At 43.1% G+C, this 23,207-nt stretch overlaps 1 protein-coding gene across 2 annotated transcripts; it reads right to left on the bottom strand.

Moving 5' to 3' along the window:
• Positions 1–10,013: 10,013 nt before the first annotated feature.
• GLIPR1 (GLI pathogenesis related 1) lies at positions 10,014–21,247 on the bottom strand. Of its 2 annotated transcripts, none has more exons than XM_084810472.1 (6): positions 20,995–21,247; positions 18,726–18,971; positions 16,943–17,055; positions 15,238–15,320; positions 11,558–11,584; positions 10,014–11,396 (listed from the first exon to the last, which is right to left on the bottom strand). In XM_084810472.1, exons 1-6 carry the CDS (start codon positions 21,232–21,234, stop codon positions 11,236–11,238), a joined length of 870 nt encoding a protein of 289 aa, XP_084666598.1. In that variant the 5' UTR covers positions 21,235–21,247; the 3' UTR covers positions 10,014–11,235. The 2 variants fall into 2 exon arrangements, with proteins under 2 accessions (XP_084666598.1, XP_084666599.1); XM_084810473.1 differs by having other exon boundaries at positions 10,031–11,396; positions 15,277–15,320.
• Between the last annotated feature and the right edge of the window lie 1,960 nt (positions 21,248–23,207).

The following is a 23,207-nucleotide window of genomic DNA, read 5'->3' on the forward strand; positions in this document are numbered from 1 at the left end:
GAATGCTGTTGCAATGCCTACATCTTCCTTTCTGTCTTGTCTTCTGCTCTCGACATGTAGAGGTAAATTCAACATTTTGTGAATAGTTTGTGAACCATGAATAGTCATGGTTCAAAGGCTTAGGGGGGAGAGGTAATAAGCCTTTTAAAAAAAGTAATTTGCAATAGACATTGAATGCCTTATGAGAGGTTGATTCTAAAAAGTTTATGTATATCCAGAACATTGACCAACTGATTAATCTATAGCCTGCATCAGAACTGCAAGCAATTGATATTCACCTGAAGTCCATGTATTTGTATTTAGATCACACCAGGTCAAACAGTATGGAGAGCTTTGTACTGGGGTTAATCCTTATGCATTTTAGCAACAATATTTCCCACTGCTGTAAAGCATATTTGGCTAGAAAGTAGCTGCTGCTGGAAAATTGCTGAAGTGATTCCTGGTCTTCGCTCACTTACCAAGAATGCGAGGCTTTATTTTTTCCATGTGATCATTTTCATTCATAGAAAAGCCTCGGTGTGAACAAAGCTCAATGCTAGACAGTAATGCAACCCAATTCAGCAGCTCTTTGTACAGCTGCTATAATTACAGAAAGTGTTAACGATTTTAAATTTTATTTCCCACCCCATGGACCAATGGAATCTTAGTGTGGTTAATAATCAAAACTATCTTAAAAACCAACTTGAAGCAGAAGAATTCCTGTATGATCATTCCTCAAGACTATACTTCCTAAAAAGGTCTTTCTCTACATTTTAAATGCCATGAATAGGCTTCCCTGATGAGCTACTATGAGAGACTAAAGTTTTACAACTCAGGTGCCACCACTGAAGAAGCCCTGAAACATTTCTGCAGACTGCCTACAGCATGCTTCATGTTAAAGTTTCTCCATGTGATCCCTTACATGGGAGTGAGCATGTGGAGAAGGTCCCTTGAGCCACACCAACATATTTTTAATTCCTGTGGTTATTTTTAATAACCACAGGAATTTTACTTCAATTCCTGTGGTTACTGCTTTGCTTTAGATTGTACAACAGCCACATAGCCAAACTGCTTTACTTGCTCTGGATCTCTGCCAGTTTTAGTACTCTGTCAGCCCTCCATTTTGAGTGATGCATTACAGCATTTTTTTCAGAACGCACATTTTCTTTGCTGTTCTCCAGAGCGGTATTTCCCCCCCCCCCCCCCGCCGCCCTTTGTATACATTCTTGGTTCAGTTATATATAGAACCAAAACCCACTATCTTGTATCATTCCACTCATAGTTGCACTTTATTTCAGCGTTAGAAGACTAGTTCCTTTTTACTTATCGCCAAGTCTGTCTTTATATGGTTCTCTGTTACACTCACTGCAAGCTGCTCCTGTTTTATATGGCCATGTTGGATAATTCCCACTGTGTAAAAGAACAGCTTTGTCAGCTCACTTCATGGAAAGGGAAGGGGCACTGGGTGAATTACAGGTTCCTGTTGTAATTTTATTGCAACTGCTTTAACTGTGAAATTGTAGTCTGGAATGATTCTTAATACGTAGTGAAACTTGAAATAGTAGAGAGTAAGAATAATTGCGTACTGTAACTCAGCCAAACTTCACAAAGGACATTTCTGAGCATTATATCAGTGATTCAGCCTTCTTTTCAAAGTTTACAGACTGAAAGGACTGAATTCACCCTTATTAATTTGTAGCTACTTGCCAATTATTTGAGTTTAATGATGGGTGCGACACTCAGATTCTCATTGCTATTTATTGGACAACTTCTAAAAGGCTGTAATTGGCCACTACGCTTTTAATATTATCCTAATCACTAAAGAATTAAGGTGAATGTTGTATCATGATTTCTTTCCTCTTCACTCTCAATAAACTGGTAACACTTTAGAAAACCATGGGGGATATCAAGCGGTGAGGGCTTTGGCACGCAATCACCAGAGATTAAGTACTGTTAATATTGGTCTAGTCTGGGGATAGGCAACGTAGTGCCTGCAGGCATCAGTGTGCCTCTGGACACGTTTCATGGTGCCTGTTGAGTCATCCTATCTCTCCCATTAAAAAAAAAAAGACTTCCTTACTGGCAGTTGGGATCACTTCAGAGTAAAGTGAGGGCCTCCAGCTGCAACCATCTCCATTACCCATGAATGCCTCTTGCGCCACACATGGGGCTCAGATACATTCTTAGGAAATAAAGATGGTAATGTACCCAGCCACCAAGAAAAAAGGGACTTCTGTTACTCCTGTCTGGTAAAGGGGGGGGGGGCACTAGGGAGATCAGAAGGTGTCTTAAGAGCAACAGTTAGCCTGGGAAGCCAACAAGGAAGGGGTAGGGAGAGCAACATGAAACCAACGGGTACTGGGGGAGCCAGCTAGGAACAATCTGGGCGGTTGTAGGCACATGCCTGGAAACATTCTGTCAGGAGTCGTCTGACAGGAGAGTTTACTCAAGGGAGAATCATCAGGAGATGTTTTTGTGAGGCTGAGGTGCCAGAAGAAGAGCAGCTACAAGACCAGAAAGCCAAGCTGAGAGCATGTGAGGCAGAAGCTGATGGTCTGCAAGTGAGGAGAGGAAGACTCCTGGAGCAGCCTTTTGAGTAAATAGAAGAAGCATGAGTGTCGGCTGGCAGTGGTGGTCTGAAGACAGAGCAGCTGCTGGACCAAACTGAAGACTTCAAGAGAAGCCTGGCAAACAGCCTCGGAAGTTCCAGGTTGAATTCAAACCCAACCAGAAAGACTACTTTCATGACCTCATTGTTAGGCCCGTGAATTGAGTGGGGTGGAGTTTGATAGGGGAATTGGCTTAAGGGAAATGAGACATCCCAGAACCTGAGCAAGGTTATATATATACAGAAGAACAAATGTTTATGCATATAGGATGCACACTGACAGATGAGAGATGAGGAAGCAAGGAGTGGGGAGCACTGTGTGTGGATAAAGAGCAGCCAGGTGCTAGGATGGTGGGACCGGGCTCAGAGTCACCTGTGGATAGGAACTACTGTGAGTTTTGGGGAGGAGATATCTATGTATCAATGGAGTAATTAGACATATATGATTATGATAATTTTGTTAATTAGTAGGTGTTGGGGGGCAATCAGGATTTGGACTTCAGCACATAGGTTCAAGGATTGGGACCACTACTGAACAGATTTATCAGCACCTGATTTACCTGTCTCCCAAAACTTCAAGGGGGAAACCCTTTATCTGTGATGGATAGATCTGTCTGTCAGAATGAATAATCTCTATGCAAAGATGATTGTCCAGACTTCAAATAAGCATCTGTATCCATTTAAAATGATAATAGAATGTATCAATAAGAAGCAATATATATAATGAAACAAATAGTATAAAAATGAATAGAAGACTAGTCTTCTAATGTCCTTCATTCTCAATATGTTCCATTTTGCACAGCACTGCGGGACAAGTCCCCTCAAAGCAGGCAAACGGGTCATTTCCTAAAATAAAATAAAAGCCTCCATGCAAAACTTTCACTCTCTTTTAACTTATTCACATTCTCCCACCCCCCAAAGGAGGTCAGCTTCACCCATGGGTAGCGGGCTTTGCATGGAGGGGGGATATTTGTTGGAACAATGGCACAGGGTTCCTCCTGTGTGGTCCTGAGTGCCCCCCCCAGCTGCTATTTAAGAACAAAAACCAACTCCAAGACAGGTTAAATGTGATAATACATTCAATGTAGCTTGGCCCTCGGAAGACGCTGGATCCATGCCTGGTTATTCCTTTGAAGGAAGGTTTAAAGACAATCAGGTGTAATTCCTTTGAGGCAATCACATCTGGTAGACATATAGCATAGAAAATGTATAGAACCTTGTCTCAATGTTAGTATTAACTAGCACTACAGTACAGAGGTTAGTCTAGCAAAAACCTCATGAGAGACCAGTGGGTTCCAAATAATCCTGGAGACCAAGTCAAATAATTGTGGTTTTTATAAAATTAGCTATAAAGGTGCTGTTTATGATGTTTAGCTTGAAAACTTCAGGGTGGTTTTATCTTGTTTTCCTTTGTCTCCAGTATTTGAATATACACAGCAGGAAATGAATCAGCTTCAGCTGAAGGCAGGGATTGCTGAGTCAAGTTTGCATTTGTACTGTGCCTTTTCTTTCACTTCCTTATATATTTCTCATTTCTTCATATCTTGTTAGTCCTTAACTACTCAGAAAGAAGCAGGAGTACCGGGCCATACAAGCATTGTAAAGTGTCTCATGCCAGTATGTGCAACAATTTAAAAACCTCTTCATTGTTTTCCCAATTTTGTAATGAGTCTTGTACCCCAGTTCGAAACACATTTTCTCTGAATGAAATCTCATGAATTTCAGTGGCATTGGATTTCAGGTCCCATCAGTAAAAACAAACAAAAAATGCACTGTAACAATATGACATACAACATAAAATACAGTTTTATATTTTCTATATGGAAATGTGGGCCATCTTTGCTGGTCCCAGGCACTCCATCCTCCCCATCTGGATTTGGGCCTGAAAGACCAAGATGTCATGGTGGAAACTGAGCTCATAGAGCCCCAAAGCAGTTCTGATTCTGAGGAAGAACAGCAATCTGTGGGAGAGGAGCTCGCTCATCTCTCACAAGCACAGCAGCTGGCAGAGATTCCTCCTGCCAGCATTTCTGAGAGAGATAGTGACCCTGGCAGTGAGAGAGCACTGGAGGGGGGCTTGCTGGACGCTCAGCGCAGACGCAGGGAGCGGCGACAGATGGAGGGCGCCAAAAGGAGGCGCTCCGCTTGTTTGGCACTAAAACAATGGCCGTGTCCCGAGGACCCAAGGGTAAGAGGGAGGATCTCTCCATAGCCCATAAGTTCAGAGTCTTCCCACAGTTCTTCTTCAAACAGGGACCAACTGCCTTACCTGGAGCTTAGGCTATTCTGCTATCTATCCCCAGTGCAGTTCCTTGCTTAGTTGCTAGTGATTAGTATCTGTAAGAGTCATAAAGGAATAAAGCCTTGGAAAGAATCCTCATCGTCTGTGTCCTGAGTTGGCTATTGGAGGGGACTGCAAGAGGCAGCTAGGGCACTCCTGACACAAGGAAAAGTGTGGGTGCGTGGAAGGTAAGTTGCAAGCGAGCATGATTTGTGACATCACACAACATTCATTCATTCACTTAATAACCCATCTGGCCAGTCACCTGGCCACTCTGGGTGATGTACAATAATACAACAGTTTAAAACAAAATTTCACATTAAAACCTTGTATTTCTAAAAATACCCTAACCCACCCTAAATGCCTGCCTGAACAATCACATTTTTAATGCGTGGCGGAAGCTCATTAAAGAGGGGGCATGGCAGAGATCCCTAGGGAGGGAGTTCCACAGAGTGGGGGCCATGACAGAGAAGGCCCTCTCCCTAGTCCTCACCAGCCTAGCTGTCCTGGCTGATGGGACAGAGAGAAGGCCATCTGAGGCTGATCTTGTTGAGCGGCCTGTCTGGTGTTGCTAGAGGCGCTCCTTGAGATAGGCTGTGCCGGAACTGTATAGGGTTTTAAAGGTCAAAACCAACACCTTGAATTTGGCCCGGAAAACAACGGGTAACCAGTGCAGCTCCTTCAGCACTGGAATGATGTGAATATGCTGGCGGCGGCTGCGTTCTGCACCAGCTGCAGCTTCTGAACCGTCTTCAGGGGTAACCCCATGTAGAGCGCTTTACAGTAGTCTAGATGAGAGGAGACCAGGGCATGAACTACCGATGGGAACAGATGGTCGGGAAGGTAGGAGCGCAGCCGCCATAACAGATGGAGTTGGTACAGTGCTGTCCGGCTCACAGCTGACACCTGAGCCTCCATGGACAGCTGGGAGTCTAAAATGACCCCCCGGCTGCGGACCTGGTCTTTCAAGGTCATTCAACTCCAGGTCGCCATCCCCCAACCTCCTCTTGTCTCCCACCAAAAGTACCTCGGTCTTGTCAGGGTTGAGCTTCAGCTTATTCCTCCCCATCCAGCCACTCACCACCTCCAGACATTTGGACAGGGATTCTACAGCCAACCCTGGTGAAGATTTGAATAAGAGGTAGAACTGCATGTCATCCGCATATTAATGACACCACACCCCAAACCTCCTGATGATAGCCCCCAGCAGCTTCACGTAGATGTTAAATAGCATCAGGGAGAGGATGGAACCCTGTGGCACCCCACAAGTGAGAGGCTACAGGTCTGAAACCTCCTCTCCCATTGCTACCCTCTGGTAACTGCCAGAAAGTGAGAGGCTACAGATCTGAAACCTCCTGATGTTAGCCCCCAGCAGCTTCACGTAGATGTTAAATAGCATCAGGGAGAGGATGGAACCCTGTGGCACCCCACAAGTGAGAGGCTACAGGTCTGAAACCTCCTCTCCCATTGCTACCCCCTGGTAACTGCCAGAAAGAAAGGACCAGAACCACTGTAATACGGTGTCTCCAATGCCCAAGCCCTCCAGGCGGTCCAGGAGGATACCGTGGTCCACGGTATCAAAAGCCTCTGAGAGATCGAAGATAACAAGGAAGGAGCATTCACCCCTGTCCAAAGCCCTCCTCATATCCACCAAGGCGACCAAGGCCGTTTCTGTCCCATGCCTAGTCCTGCAGCATGATTGAAATGGATCTGGATAATCGGCTTCTTGCAAGTGTGCCTTAAACTGCATTGCCACCACCCGCTCAATCACCTTGCCCAAAAATGGCAGATTCGAAACTGGGCGAAAGTTGTTCAGGATTTGGGGATCCAAGGAGGGCTTCTTTAAAAGCAGTCTTCTCTTCTCACTGCCTCCTTGAAGGCTGATGGAATCACTCCCTCCTCAAGGGAGGCGTTCACTACCTTCCTGATCCCCTCACCCAGCCTCTCTCTGCAGCTCATAATGAGCCAAGATGGGCAAGGATCAAGTAAGCAGGTAGTCGGCTTTACAGATGAAAGCACCTTGTCCACTTCATCAGAAGGAAGAAGCTGGAACCGATCCCACAAACCCGGTTTGCCACAGACTGCCTCTCGCTCGCTAACTGTATCCACAGTGCATGGAATAACACTCCTAAACATCATCACTGATCACAGGGCATTAGAGGCTTAAGCGGTCTCTGTAGCCTGAAATGCCTTTTATCAGCTATGGCTCATATACCAGCCACAACCATATCTGGATGGAGACTCCTGGCTACAGCTACCCATGCTCTGGTAACATCATGTTTAGACTACTGTAATGCGCTGTATGTGGGTTTGCCTTTGAAAATGGTTTGGAAACTGCAGTTTGTTCAAAATAGGGCCACAAGATTATTAACTGGGCTTGGGCATTTCAATCATATTATGCCACTGCTATGACAGATGTACTGGCTCCTAGCCTGTTTTTTGCCTCAATTGAAAGTGCTGGACTTAACCATTGGAGCCCTTAACAGCTTGAGACCAGGTTACCTGAAAGATCACCATCTCCTGCATATACCGACCTGAAGCTTAAGATCCTCTTCGAAGGGCCTGTTCTACTTCTAAGTGCCTCCACCAGGAGAGGCAGATGGCTACCTGGAGAAGCCCTGTAGAAAAGCCTCCCCAGAGAGGTTCACTTGGCATCTTTGTTATGGTCTTTTTAGCACCAAGTGAAGACCATTTTAAAATTGTGATTTTTAAAAAACTGGGCTCTAAAAGGTCAGATCTGTAATTTATTATATATTTGTACTGCTATATTGGTTTTATCTTTTATCTATTGTTGGAAATGCTGCTATTTATCTTTTTTATATTGTATTTTATTCTTTTCCATTTTTGCGAGCCACCCCAAGAACATATATTATTGGGTAGTGTATATAAATATAGATAATAAGTAAAGAAAACATAAACAAATCAATACCATAATAAGTGGCCACCAAATATTTCGTTAAAATATACAGAAAATAATGATCAACTAAAAAGGATATAACATTGCTAGAATTTAGAGATTTCCTCCTCTCAGTGTGAAGATTCATGTACAATGTTTTCAGCTACGTTTTGTTTTTTGTATGAATGTGAGAGAGCACACCAGAGGTACAAGTGCTTATCTATTTCTGTCACTAAAGAATGGACAAAACAGATTCTATTTTGTTTTCCTGTGACATATTATAAGCATGATATTCCTAGTGATGAAACTGAACATGCATTTATATGAATGGTGTCGGCTCATATAACCAAAACAGTGTCTGGAGTTGTGGTGAGCATGATGTACATTCAACCCTATATAGCTGAATATTAAATGAAAGATGGTGCAGAATCTATTACATTTATGGGGCTATACAATATTAAATCCTACACAGAGGCATGGACATCCAATACATTATATTGCATCACTTACTTCCTAATTTCCCCCCTATTTCTTATTTCTGACAAAGAGGGACAAGGATGCCTGGGTAGGAAGCAAAAGCAGATCTAACTCTAGAACAGCCAATACAGAGGAAGTCTTTTTTATCAGAACAGAAGGAGTTGCTAAAGCCTGGTGTTGTAAGGATTCTTCTCTAGGAAATTCATTCAGGCTGTAACCCTACACGTTTTTCTGGGAGTAAGTCCAACTCAACAAAGTGGGGCTTAACTTCCAAATAAATATGCATAGGATTGCATTGTCAATGTACTGTGGAAATGACGGAAGCAAAAGAGATGTCCTACCCCACAAATGATTCCTTGGGGACCAGAATCAACTTTCTGGCCTAGTGGAACCAGACAGTTGTCTTCCACCAGCAGCCCTGCAGTCAGGACACCCCCAGGGAAAGTCCATCTTGTTACTAGTTTAGCCACACATGGTGATGAATGATAGTGAATCAAGGTTAAATGCTTGTAAAAGGAAGCTAATTATGTCAGCATTTTAGTTCTCCTGAAGTGCTGGCAATCCACTAAAAGTTAAGCAAAAATAATAGGTTTACAATGCAGTTAGTGCCCTTCATATAATGGAACCATGGATCTCAATGGGACTTACGCTGAAATGTTTGGGTTTGCATATATATAGAATTAAAATTTTTGCTTCCCAGCAACTGTACTAGCCTATTAATATAATTTGATCGCCTATTCTCACATTGTTAATACTGAGAACTTAGTTTACATTCAAAAATTACTAAGTACAGAAAACCTACTGCCAATCGTCTTCTTCCATATATACCTGCCTGGCCCCTAAGACCATCCTCAGAGGCCCTTCTCTGGGTGCCCCTGCTGAATGAGGTGGGGCGGTAGCTACTAAGGTGAGGACCTTTTTAGTTGTGGCACCCTGGTTGGTGGAGAGACTTGCCTGGTGTCTATACTGTGGTCTTTTCAGTGTCACGAGAAGACCTTTTATTTTCCCAGGCTTTTTAGCCCATTTAAAAAAAATGTCTTCGTGTGTTTTTAGATCTTTGCACAGTTGCTGGCTGTTATCTTAATTACTTCTATTAATTAAGATAACAGGTTTTATTCTGTTTTAAATTTACGGTTTTATATTATGTTTTATGTTTTTGAGCTTTGTCTTGTAAACCATCCATAGAGCTTTGGGCAGCATAGAAATGTAATAAATAAATAAATAAATGCAAGTATGTTTACCAATTTCAGACTGTGTTAATATCTTCTTTAAGAATCACAAAAATTGTACTACTGACTTCCTGCCAAGGCTTTTGGGGTTCCCTCAGTTTCTAGCACTCCAAACATGTGTTTAGCAATAGTAATATCTATAGCTATAGATATAACATAACAGTGCATTTAGTGCAGGGTTGCAGAATCCAATCTGGCCCTCCAGAGTTCCCCAGATGACTGTGCCCCCTTCCCATGGCCCGCCCCCTTTCCCTGACTGTTGGTTGTCTGCTCATTGTTTGGTGGTTTCCCAGCTTTTGCACAGTTTTGTCCCCATTCTAAGAAGTTGAAATGTCTCTCCTAAGGTGTAGGTACTAGCAGCAAGAGTTTTAAGCTAAAATATGCTGATATTGATGGTATTTTGACCCCAACTCATTTTGCCTTCAGCTGTATCCACTGGAAAGCAGCCCGAGAGCTTCTCTAAAATTGAATTTTTCCCTCAGGCTGAAAGTTTCAACCCCCGATTTGGTGTGTAGGTAGGGGCAAAAGGTTTAAATCCAAATTAGTGCAACTGATTTTTTAAACATTTATTCTTTAAAAAGCAGGTGACTTGTAATTCAAACATAAAAGATATTTCATCTCTACTCCATGTGCTAGGTAGGTCCATAGATACAAATGTCTAAGGGTAAAAACCTATTTTCAGGGCCAGTCCATCCATGAGGGAAGGTGAATCCCCCAGGTCAGGCAGGAGGAATGGCGAATTGTGCACTCCCCCCCTGCCAAGAGGGTCCCTGACCACCTCCTCAAGCAGCTGTTACAGAGAGCCTCACCGGCTGCTCGCCTGCCTTGGCATTTGCCACCCACCTGGCAGCACTACAGCGGGTGCTTCGGAGAACCCCACTTAATCCCACTCTCCTGCTGTGGTAAATGCAACAGCGGGCAGGGCTTTCCAGAGTATCTCCCTACCCTCTGTCTTGCTCTGAGAACCCCTCAGAGTGAGACAGAGGGCAGGCAGTTGGGTTCTCCTTATGGTGAAACAGAGGATGAGCAGCTGCTTTCAGCTACTTGTCGTATGGTTTGGGCTGAGATTCCTCTCAGACAGTACAAGCCAGAGGGTGGGCTCTCTGGAGACCCATGTTGGCTGGAGGAAGCAGGCGGTGCAGCTGTTCAGAGAACCAGTCAGGCCCAAATACCTGGTTTTGACGAGGTCCTTCCTCAGAGCCAGGAATTGTGGGAGGGGTGTCCCAAAAGATCACCTGTACCACACTGTGAACAGTGTTTCCAGCCCATAATAGTTCTAGTACTGCAAATTTCAAATGTTTATAGCTCAGTCCTGTGGCTTCTTGTGAAAGTCAAAAAAATGCATAAAACTCGGAGCAAAGTTTGCAGCTTCCCACCAGTGAGCAAAACGCATAGGATGTGGGCAAAAAATGAAGTGTGGAGAGGAAAGAAGCAGCCAGTAGCAGCAGTGGAACGCTGAAACCACAGAACACTTCAAACTGTGAAGGCTGAAAGCCCCCGAAGAGCCACATGATGCCAGTTAGGGATAGGTTTCTGACTAGCTTGCTATGGTGCAAATGCTACTGCAGTAACAGCTCTTTGAGTCAGAGCGCCAATCATGAGATTTGAAAGATGAAGTGCAATGTTCCTGTTCTGTTTTTGGAAACTATTACTATCATACTGGCAATGTTTTATGTGAAACCTTGAAGGCTAGAAGCTTACACAAAGCTTATATTGAATCTGAGTAAAACTTGAACGTGCACTGGATACACACAGGTTAGAGAGCTTATTCATACATAAACATTTGAGGATATTTCTTGTATAATATGGCCACAGTGCCAAAAGTCAAGAATACAAAAAATGTTCTTAAAATTAAAAGAGCAATACAATATGAGTCACATGCTGAGTGTGATGGAATATCCCATTCTGGAGACCAATTGGAGTAACCTAAAATACAGACAGGTGTCAGCCTTATAAACAGACTATAGCCAATCCAAATAATAATGAAGACAATCCCATTTTGTGAACCACCCAGACAGCATTGGCTAATGGGTGGTATAGAAATCTAATAATAAACAAACAAACAAACAAACAAATAAATAACATACTCATCAATTGATCACGCTCTGGATTCTCTAGGGAGTGAAAAGAAAGTAACGTAAATATTGAATCAAATCTGGTATTCTCCCAATCAATTATATCTGCTTAATCTGGACAGTTACTTTATGTATTAAAAACGTTAAAGCTGTTCCCACCATCAATAGCTATTTTTAATTGTCCAAAGCTTTTGTTAAATGATTGAATTGTATTATCAATAAATTCTTGCACACCTGCTTAGTTCAGACAAGATTATTACTGCCCCATTTTGACCATCAACATGTTTACATTCCCATAAGACTGAAATGCAATAAACATCTTGCAAAGTTTAGACAATGGGAACTGGTGACCCATAGCCCTGATGGGGCCCCACCAGGCCTTCCCATCCAGCTCCTGGCCTCTCCTCCCACCCTCCTCAGCCTCCTGTTTTCCCCACTGCTCAGCTGTTTTCTGATCTAACTGTAGTGGTTAGGTTTAAATCTTCTCTCCACACAGTTTCTCCCCACTGCTCAGGTGATCTGTGGGAACAGTTGAGAAGCAGGAAAGAGGGGGCATGGCTGCAGAGTTCTGCTGCCAAGCGCACTCTTCACCCATTGGCATCTCACTGTACTTCCATGTGGGGCACTGAGAAAAGGAAGCCCTTTTCAGCACTCAGCATGGAAGCCAAGCAAGCTGCCCATGGAAGAAGTTCTCCTTCTCCATGAGCAGCTCACATGGCACAGGAAATCTTCATGTAGGTTGTGGTTGGGAAGGAGAAGGTTAACCCTTTTCATGCCACAATCTCAGCAAAAATCCCACCGCCACCCAGCAACTGGGCTTGAAAAAATCCCCCCACTGGAGCCAATGAGATGCTTTTTTCAAACCTAACTGCAAGGGTGGGATCTTTGGGTGTGTTAGTAAACGGGCATGTAATGGGTGAGAATGGATGTGTGTTATATGTATGAATGCCTGTGCTTCCAGACAGATGACTTGTAGTGCTACCACTCAAGATGCATTGTGTAGAGATTCCATCTTTTCCTTAACAGATTTTTTCTGGTAAGAAAAAAGATGGAAGAAGTGGTGGGAAAACATAAAAACAGCTACAAAATGAAGACATCATTGTCTGGACCTCCCAGAAAAATCTGTCAATGAGGCAGACTGATTGCACAGAAAAAGCCTTGTCTGGAAGCAGCCTGAATGTGTGTATACGTGTATGAATAGATGAGTTGTGTTTGTTATGTGTGGATGTGTATGAATGAGGTTTACATGTGTATGAGTGTGTGCTTTGGCTCTGCCTACCACTGGCAGGTGGTGTCCAGGGTCTGAAAAGTTTCCCCACCCATGGTTTAAAATAATTAGCACCCTGGGGAGTTCTTGCTACATGGTAAACAACTGGTGAATGCTTTATGTGGGAAGGGAGACATGCAGAAAGCTAAGAAACTTTCCAAACAACCATAGCAAAACTTCATAGCAAAATGAAAACACAACTGTTGCTCATGTATAGCATTAAATCCAGATGTCTTTCTTCAAGGAAATACTTCTGATATACAGATACTGCATTTCCCAGCATTTAAATCACAATATATTGTTTCTGGAGAACTTGCTATCACAGCAACATGCCTGCATAAGCAGTCACAAGCACTTATTGAATGACAACACTGAAATCAAGTGACACAACTTCCAGTCCCTTCCCCTCGTGCCTGTGCCATTTTTGCTCTAATGCCAGCACTGCAGCTACACAGGATTCACCTGGGAGCTGAAATGAAAAAAGTCTAACCTCCCCCCACCCCATATGTTTAAATGTTGCAATTGCACTTGAGTGAAACTAACAAGGGGCCTTTGCTAGCAGCTCCTGTGAGAGGTTCCTCTTCTTTTAGCTGAGGCAGAATGTATCTCCGGCCTTTAAAATGAGGGGAAATGGAGACAATTACATGGCAGAACTATTCCCACCCCTATCCCTTAACTGTTGGCTGGATTTTATTTTCTTGCCTTTGAAATGTGATTAGCAGGACTATCATGCAAAGACTACAATGCAATAGGGCCACATTTTGAACTCACCGTCTGGATAAGCTGAAAGGAAAACTTGTGCTGAAATTAACAGGATCATGGCCAGAAATATTTGTAATGGCAAGTGAATACTTAAAACAGGAACTACAGGACTACATATATGAACCCATTATAAATGATTCTATTTCAAAGACTTTTTCCATTCCTGCATGACAAGCTGCTCTTGCCAGAATCCCCTCTTCTACACAGCTATTATAATTTTAGTTATCAGTCTTCCTTCGCAGCTGGTTACCCCAGTGAAAAGGTAGACAGTGGTAAAGTTGATTTACAGAGCAACCCTACCATTTGGTGTGGAGAGCTCTGATGTTAGAGCCTCCCAAGCATCCAAAGCCTTGCCTGCATGAGCCCAGCAGGGTGGAAGAGAGGGAGAAGCAACATTTCTGCTGTTTTTTTCCTTCACAGGTCATTGTAGGTGTTTTTTTTTTTTTTTTAATGAATTCCCTCCTTTTGATTTCAGTGGGAGGCAATGGGTCTACACCAGCTCCAGGCCTGGTGTAGATCAACAGCTGGTTTGGGTGTGTGTTTGGGGACCAGAAGGGGATATGGATCCACAGCCTTTCCCAGCACACCACCTTTCCCCACTTCCTGACAATCTGGTACCAATGTCGGAAAAGAATTGGCTGTGGAGATGTCCGTGGTGGCTGGGAAGGGGTACCCCTTTCAGAAGGGGAAATCTGACCCAGAGACCATAGGACTGCAGCTTTAGCCTGTGCACTTTCTATTGAGAAATCAGATTCCTATGTACTTCCTATGGAGAGACAGTGTGGTATAGTGGTGAGAGTGTTGGACTGTCAAGAGATCTGGGCTCTAGTCCCCACTTAGCCATGACGCTCACTGGGTGACTTTGGGCCAGTCACAGACTCTCAGCCCAACCTACCTCACTGGGTGTTTGTTATGAGGATAAAATGGAGAGGAGGAGGATAATATAAGCCTCCTTGGGTTCCTTGCAAGAGGAAAAAGGTGGGATATAAATGCAATAAATAAATACTATATACGTATTAGCAGTTTGGTCAACAACCACAGAATTTTTAGCGCTTCAATCTTTCTTAATTTGAAACTTGCATATGATCTACTTGATGCCAAGAATGTGTATGGTATTTCATACTAACCATTCAGGAACTTATGAGAAAGGAAATGGCAATCAAATGCCATTCCTACAACTAACTACATGGATATATCTTTAAGTCAGGGGTGGGCGAATGCAGCCCATGGCTGCATATGGCCCCAGCTGCTACCCTCACACAGATATTTTTTTTCAATGCTGAAAAGGTCAAAGAAGCTAAATTTGACCTTTTTTGGTGCTCTGTAATGCTATGCACACTTTTTCTCTAATTTATTTTTTAATTCATGTTCAGGTTGCCCAGCATACTGCAGCATGCACATGTGTGTAAGTGTGAGTGAAAATGGTCCCTGGATTTCCTGAAGTTGCCCTCCCATGCTTTAAATCAAGAGGATATCTGGCACCTAAACACAATTATAAATAATTTTGTTTTGGAAGTAAATCCTATGGATATAAAAGGATTTGTTCTCATGGAGTACAGAATTCACTGCAGTTTGGTATTAATCAAATGAGAAAATATAATTTTTTTTTAGCCCTAAATGTATGCATAACTAGTTTCACATCCATCAAGGACAGAATCCTTACCACATAGATTATGTACACACTTTTCACCATTGCACTCACTGCATGGTCTTCCTGTTTTGTAAGGTTGCACTGGATAATTCCCACTGCAAAAGTAAAAGCAAAATGTCTGAATTTATGGAAAAGATATGATTATGTTCAATTAAACTGCTACACCAACAAAGTACGGAAGAATATTTTGAAGATGCTTCAATATCTCAGTTACATGTATGCATTTTTAAAGGCAGAAAAGGAAGAGAAAATCTCTCTCTACCCTCTAGAGATATATCAGAAGTTCAGATTTTTTTTTCATTTTTCAGCTAGTATCATTGGCTGTTCCAGGGAATTACTTACAGCAACTCCAAGAACAATGAATGAACCATTCCAACTTTAATACGTGTAAGAAATATAGATCCAATTTCTTTATAAGAAAGCATTCATTTTAAAGTTTCATTAAAACTACTAAATTTTTAAATCTTATATTTAGGTAGTGATATTGTTTGTGTATATTTTAGCATATGTGTAATGTTATTTAGGTCATTTCATAATAGGAATTGAGTCAAGTAAGAGGCAGACAACTAAAGATCAGTTAGTAAAGGAGAAAAACATCAAATCTCTTGCTATTATTATTTGCGAGCAGTCCTAAACACGTTCACATGAAAGTAAATCCCACTGGTTTCAGTGATTTTTATAGGAAGTGTGTTTAAGACTGCTGACTAATCCCAAACCCACTGGTAAGTCTTCAAGTGTATTCTTGTGAATTAATGGGTCTTACATAGTTAACTGTCCATTCATTTCACTGGAGTTTAGTAAAGCATGCCCAACTTGCTCTGGATTATGCCCATTGTATTTCAGAGTGGGTTATCAGGCATCCATTATGCAAAACTATTTGCACTTAGTTACAAGAATGGAAGGGTCAGCCTGATCCGGAGGAATTGCTTTAGCTACACACCACAGACAAGTTTATCACTGCAGCTGAACCATTCTATACTTGGAAAGAGAGATTCCACTTTACCCCTCAGATTTCCATTAACTACAGGCACATTTGGCACTGCTTTAATGATCCCATGATTATATGTTATGGCCATAACCCACCATCCTCTGTGCCTGCCACTTCCAGTTTTAGTTAACAACCTATTACGGGCTCCTTTGTAGGTTATTGAGTGTGACGTCCAACCTGGACTGCTGGGTTGTTTAGGGGCTAAACAACCCAGTGGTTAACCCATGGTTTGTTGGGTTAACCACTGGGTTGTTTAACAACTTACAAAGGAGCAGATCATAGGTTGTTGATTAAAAGTGGAAGTGGTGGGCATGCAGGACGCAGCGATCTCTGTTTCTCCTGCTTGTCCCTGGCAGCCCATGGTTTGTTTATCCCATGGGCTGTTGTTATGTGTGAGCAGCACCACTGAATTGAATATATGCAGTTAACTGGTTTGTGGGCAAAAGTGGCAACGTGCTTTCTAGTGGCACAAGGATGTCCCTTTTGAAAGAACTTTCAGTGATGGTGGCATAGTGATATCAAATTCATACTGATAAGAGGTATCATAGGTACATACTGGATCATTTGGGACAAATACAGCACTTAAGATTACAGCAGTTTCAGGTCAGTAAGATATGAATCCATTTACAAAGAATGTGCATCACACATACTACAGAGAGCAATACAAGAATTATTTTCATTAACTCTATGAATTTAAACATATTTTAAAGTATTGGAAAACTTATATACGCTGGTCCATAGTTGCAGACAAAATGTGCTCCATTGGAAAGTCCTTCATAGCCTGAAACACTCTGGCAGAATTGGACTGCACAGCCAACTTTGTAACTTGTTGCCCAAACAACCTGAGACAGAGAAAAGAATTTGTATAGGATGGCATAAACTGACTTGCTACAGTTAAGCTACTATCAATTAAAAATGAAGGCAATACTTACTTTGCAAATATTCAGGTACATAACTTTAGCCTTAGCTTTTGTTTCTATGAGATATATTGCAACTCCCCTTTGGCACTATTAATTAGGCTCATTTCTTATATTACTGCTATGAGAATAAGGAATTTACCTTTTGCTTCCTTGGATTAATGTAGGGACAGGTGGGCTGGATGATGTCAAGGGGGTGGGGAGCTCCGTGCCTCTCTCTTAGGGATGGCGGAGAATTCTGCCACGGATTTCAGTGAGGCCGAATGCACTGGCGTTCAGCCCCCCGAAATCCGTGGCAGAACGGCCTGCCACCCCCCCACGGATCCCCCCCGGGACAAGACTTACCTGGGGCGGATGTTCCAGACGGCGGCGGCTCCAGCAGCGGCGGCAGCTGGTCTTCTGACCAGCTGCCGCCGCCATTTGCAGTCTCATCTTTTTTTTTTTCTTACATAGATGTGATAGGCTATGTAAAGACTTATGTAGCCTATCACGTCTGGGTTAAAAAAAACCCACACATACGCAAATGGCAGCGGCTAGGGCAGCCGCCATTTGCGTCCCTGCTACCCGGCGGCTGGATGTCTGCGGAATCCCCGTGGAGCGGAGCCAGCCGGGCAGGACTCCGGGGGGAGGGACAGAGCGCCTCCCCCCCCCCGTCAAGGATTCCAGGGGGAGGGACGGAGCGCCTCCCCCCTCACCGCGAAGCAGATCCGTGAAACGGTAAGTAACTTTTGTACATCTCTACTCTCTCTGTACGGAGAAAGCAACTCAGCCAACACTTTCAGGAATGAGTCAGGTGCCTCCTTCCTGCACAGCTGGCATCCTAATTGGGGTGCAAGTGGTGCAGGAAGGGACTTGGCTGAAGCTTGCGGGAGCTGGTCCTGCAAGCCCCAGACGCCACGAGGTGGGACTTGGGGGGTGGGGGCCTGCAGAAGGTGCCCAATCTTCCACAGGCCAGATTAGGCCCGCAGATCAGAGGTTTCCCTCCCCTGGACTAAAGGGTCAGAGGCTTTGAAGGCCGTGCTTGGATGTAATGATAATCAGAATTGCTGAGAATTCTGGTTTATTGCTCCCTTAACAAATAGGAACGGGAAACTAACATCAAACCTTGGTTTCAGATTCTGTTTTGTTATGGGAACAACAACCCTGGGTCTGGGTTTGGGTGCAATAGGAAGCTTTTGCTTCCTCATTAGTTTCTGGTTAGTTTAGCTGCTCCTGCTGGCACAGAGCCAAATATGGGTGATCAGGCAGTGTGTACCAGCATGCCGCTCATGAATGATAATCCAGAATTCTAGTTTATTGCTGCATCTGATTGCAGCTAATCCACTGATGCCTGTTGAACAGGGAGTTGTGATTTTGCAAGCGCACACGTGTATGTGATAGAGAAGCTGTGTGTGCCTTGCTTGTAGTGAGTATGCATGGCTGATTTTCATGGTCAATATTAAAAGTGCAGTGTCACCACCAGGCAAAATAGACCCTACTCTTGCAATATACCTGTGCAACTAAAGCTAGATTTCATATTAATATGCCAGTGCTTCATATTTGCTGTGTACTTAATTTGTAGCTTGTAATGATAGAATGAGGAAGAAAGGAATCACCTGAGTATAATGGCCACAAACATTAGCGCATGCATGGTTCTCAAAGTTGTAGTCATTGACTTCATTATACCACTTACGGATGGCGTGTTCTACAGAGAACAGAGAGAGTGAGCCAGTCCAAAGATTTTCTCCAACTGGAGTAAAGTTAGGGTGAGCCTTTCCAGGAGTTGAAAGATAGATATTATGATCAAAGTGACATTTCTTTGCCCATGCTTTAGCTGTCTTTGCCAAAGCAGGGTCCCAGGTCTGCAGAATTAAAAGACAAATAGATATTGTTTTATTGATTTTTTTACAAATATATTTTACATCATTAGCAATTGCTATAGACAAAATATAATACAGACCAGTGGATATATTTACATTTCTTGAATCCCAGTATCATGCATAGCTACTAATATAGATCTTAACCAACAGAAAGTATGTCTTAAGCTATCTTCTTTGCTGCTTTGTTGCCTTTGCTTCATCCCTTCCCCACTTTCCAAAAGTTTGTATCTTGATAAACCTGCAACTGCTTTCACTTGGAGTTGTAAAATTAGCTCTTTCATTGCTTTACTTTAAATGGGCCGTGTAGTGTTTGCTGCGTCCTTCTCTCTAATAATTCATATTCACAAATGGGGTGGAGCAAATTTACAGAAGATGTACATTGACAAAGTCCATTCTGCAGTGTTCTTAATTTGTTTGAGCAATTCCTGTGAGATAACATTGAAAGCATTACTAAAATCGAAGCCTACAGGATCAACTGCTTCCCTCTTGTTTCTCTTCTTTTTGAAATAATAGATGGGATAGTTTCACAAATCTATGTTGTCTCTTATTCACTTATATGCTCTCACACACAACGTATCTGACCAGTACCTACAATATCTTGTGTGTGTGTGTGTGTGTGTGTGTGTGTGTGTGTGAGAGAGAGAGAGAGAGAGAGTGAACCCCTACCAAATGTGCAAATATCCATAGGTATTTGCAGAGGAGGGGTGGGTGCTCTCTCAAACAAGCGAACAGTCTCTCTCCACCTAAGGTACATAGCTTCAATAATTGCCAAAAAAGAAAGAAAAAAGAAAAAAAGTGGTGGTGGGTGGTGGTGGGGGGGAGTGAACTGACCATGCCCAAATGCTCTTCTGCTTGTACATGCAGTCTAGTTGCAGGCCACCAGGACTATCCTTGTACTCAAGGCTAGCAGACAGATGTAAAACCATGGAAAGAGGCCAGTTGAGTAAAGAGGAAGAATGGCTGGGTCTACCTAGCCATCTAAGAGGAGAATTCAGAGGCCGGGTGTGCATGTAACAAGAAGCTACTCTGAGTGAATTTCCCTGCAGGGCTTTCTGTTGCAGTGGTGGCCGCCATTTTGAATATTTGGGGCACGCTGTAGTTTCTCGCTACATGGGAACTTGACATGGGTGGATTCTTGGGATAGTTGACAAGCTACCCATGACCCTAAAACAGCCCATGGGTTCTGGGTGGCTTGTCAATCATGCTAACAACCCACCTTGACCAGATTCGCATGTAATGAGAAGCCATGGCTTGCCCTGGCAATGTGCCACCTGCAGGTGCCACAACCTACCGTGGCTAATAAGCCATGGTGGGCTTTGGTTAACATGCAAACCAGGTCAGAGAGAAAAGGTATGCTGGATCTCTGAGGGAAAATCATTTGGTAGTTCTTTTTCTGCTTATGGAAGGTACTGATGATAACAGTAACTTGAAAGGTTTATTTTAGTTCTGTATTTTTAAATCTATTTTTCTCTTATAAAAACCAACTCTTTATAGAAGGCAATGTTGAAAGTATGCTCTTTGGACATGCAAAATGACCTGTCTGGATTTTTGTTGTTTTTGATAATAGCTGTTTAGTCTTTAACACTGGGGGCTACTCCAAAATACTAGAACATGTAAGTCACACCTGCCAGTTAGGGAGACCACTGTTTTGTATGTGTTGGTTTGGCAGAAGAGAACAGAAATAGGATTTCTGGGGAGAAAAAAGCAAGATACTGAGTTTTTGCAACTAACTGGCAATAAGCAGTCTTTGGGGGGTGCTTCTAGAATTCAGTGTGACTTCTGGGGAACTAAGGGCACAACCCTATCAAGATAGGCAGTCACCTCCAACCTCCTCTGAAGTCAGAGGCAACCGTCTGTCCAATGTAGGGCAGCTGAAGCACGGAGGAGAGGATTTACTCCGTGTTCCAGCTACCCTGCAGTTTGCCTTAGAGCCCTGTTCCTGCCCCCTCCCCAAAGCCATGCTTAGATGTCCCATTCCGTACAAAGATAGGGAAAGTTTTCTTACCATAAGATGCATGTTGCTGGCTGAGGGGCTCACCCTGGATCGAAAATAGTTGTGTTTGTTCACACAGTCCTGTATAAACTGTTGGTCTTCTATATCAGGTAAGGAGGTTGGATCATAAGTATAACAGTAAACAGAGAGATCCAATAATATCCAAAGTCCACATAGCAATCTGAATTTCATTATTCTTCCGAATCTTTGGTTGCCTGCTATATACTGAAAGATTCTTTTTGTTTGCTTCATACAGACCTCTGGTGCATGGTATCAAGATTGCACTTATAAGGAAATCCTCTTTTAACAGTTTCATAGTAACAGGGAAGAGTTGCTTCAGCACTCAAAAACAAATGTACAGGAAATGGTTTTGTGTTTTTTTTAACTTCTGTGTTGAAACAAAACAAAAATAGAGAAGCCCAATACAGTATTTTTAAGCGATAGATAAACATTCTTCCTTGGTTTCTGGCATATAACAAGGCTATGACTTGTTTTGACATAGGGCACAAATCATTAAGAAATTACCCTGCTGTGCAGCTTCCATTCAGCTGAATGGGAATTGCTCAGAACAAAATATTCAGTGGAATATGCCCATAATTTCTTCTTGCAGAAAAATGGACAAGCAAAATATTGTTGGGATGAAAAAAGATATTAGACCTATTCTCAAAGCTTTCCTGCAAAATAAGATTTTTCTTTTGAACAGGCATTTCCACATTTTCTGCCTTCTTTAGGATGGGGAGAGGTTTTACTCAGCACTCCTGGAAGACAGAAAGAGACACCTGACTTGTTTAGGGCATGTTTTGGCCTTGCTCTGTAGATGTCTGATGCTTAGAAGCCAGTGGAGTGATGGTGAACCCTCCATAAAGAAAAGCTCCTGTTGTTTTCTCAAAAGGTTTAAACGTAGACCTCATATTTGTGAGCTGCTGCACGCACTGATCTTCCTCAGCTCAGTATGGCAATGGACAAAAATTGAACATAATGTATGAGTTGTTGCTAAAACTCTTGTGGGAGTCATCTTGTCAGTACTGCAAGTACAAAAGGAACCTTCTTCAGATTCTACCCTAATTAAAGGAATCCCTGACTCCCCAAGCCATTGTTGTAGGACTTAACCAGTGCAAGCTTGTGCCAGTCTCCATAGCTTCCGGCCAGGAGAAGCTGTACGTAGTGTGCATTCTCCAGCCAAGGATTCCTCGGGTTAGTGGCTTGAACTATCATATGACATACAGTAAGCAGGAGAAACTGTTCTACTGATCAGGTAAACAAGGCCAGGTTCATAGTATATATTCCAGACCTGGCCACTCTGGAGGCTTCACACTACTTCCCAACTGATGGGTTAATGGGCGCTTGAACTGTGGGTGCTTGAACTGTACAGTGGTTAACCATCTCAAATGTTTCTTCAAGATCCCCCTGAGCACAGCAATGCTTACTTCTGAGTAAACTCATTGGCTGTAACCATTTCCTTTCCTGGGAGTAAGTGCCATTGAAATTTGTGTGGCTTGCTTCTGAGTAGGCATGCATAGGAGTGCACTGCTACTTAGAGTAGCAGTCTTAAGGTCTCCTATCCTCTTCAATGCATTTACTTGGAACTTCCCCCTCCCATTGACTTAACTGCTTCTTCTCCCTTTTGCTCACCAGTTTAATGGGCTTTTTTCATACAGCCACTGAATGGACTTGCACTCATGCCTGTGAAAACATCCATATGATTGGGAAGGAAGCCAGCCACTATATCTTCTCCTAGCCCACCTTGCAGGGTTGTTGGGAAGTAAGAATAAAGGGGAAGAGCAACAACAGTGCAGGGAGTTGGGGAAGCAAGCCAGGTCTCATGAAGGTGTCCCTGTGAAGCGGTCACCTGGGGGGCAGGGCTGCTAGGGATGGCTTGGTGCATTGACTGTATACAAGTCTGTTTGTGGATTCTTACTTCTGTAGTTGGGAACCTGGAAATTAGTTTACCCTTCAAACTCAGTAGTGCCAGCAATGTACTGCATTTAATTCCATCACACACTGACATAGTTAGCACAGAAGGACTAGCAGCGCCAGCAACCTCAGGGTAAGCCACCAAGAAGACTCTATCTCCCTCACCACAAAGTTGGAGGAAGGAGGGGAGCAGGGGACCAGCTCCCATAGCCCACTATCCTGGTCACTAGAAGGGCTTCCAACTTCCCTCCTGCTGTGGAGGAGTGGAGGGACAGGGCGGAGCCATCAATCATGTTATAGGAACCAGTGAT

This window comes from Heloderma suspectum, chromosome 7 (assembly GCF_057233095.1).
Source record: "Heloderma suspectum isolate Gila_16-S chromosome 7, 16-S_ref, whole genome shotgun sequence".
Taxonomy (NCBI): domain Eukaryota; kingdom Metazoa; phylum Chordata; class Lepidosauria; order Squamata; family Helodermatidae; genus Heloderma; species Heloderma suspectum.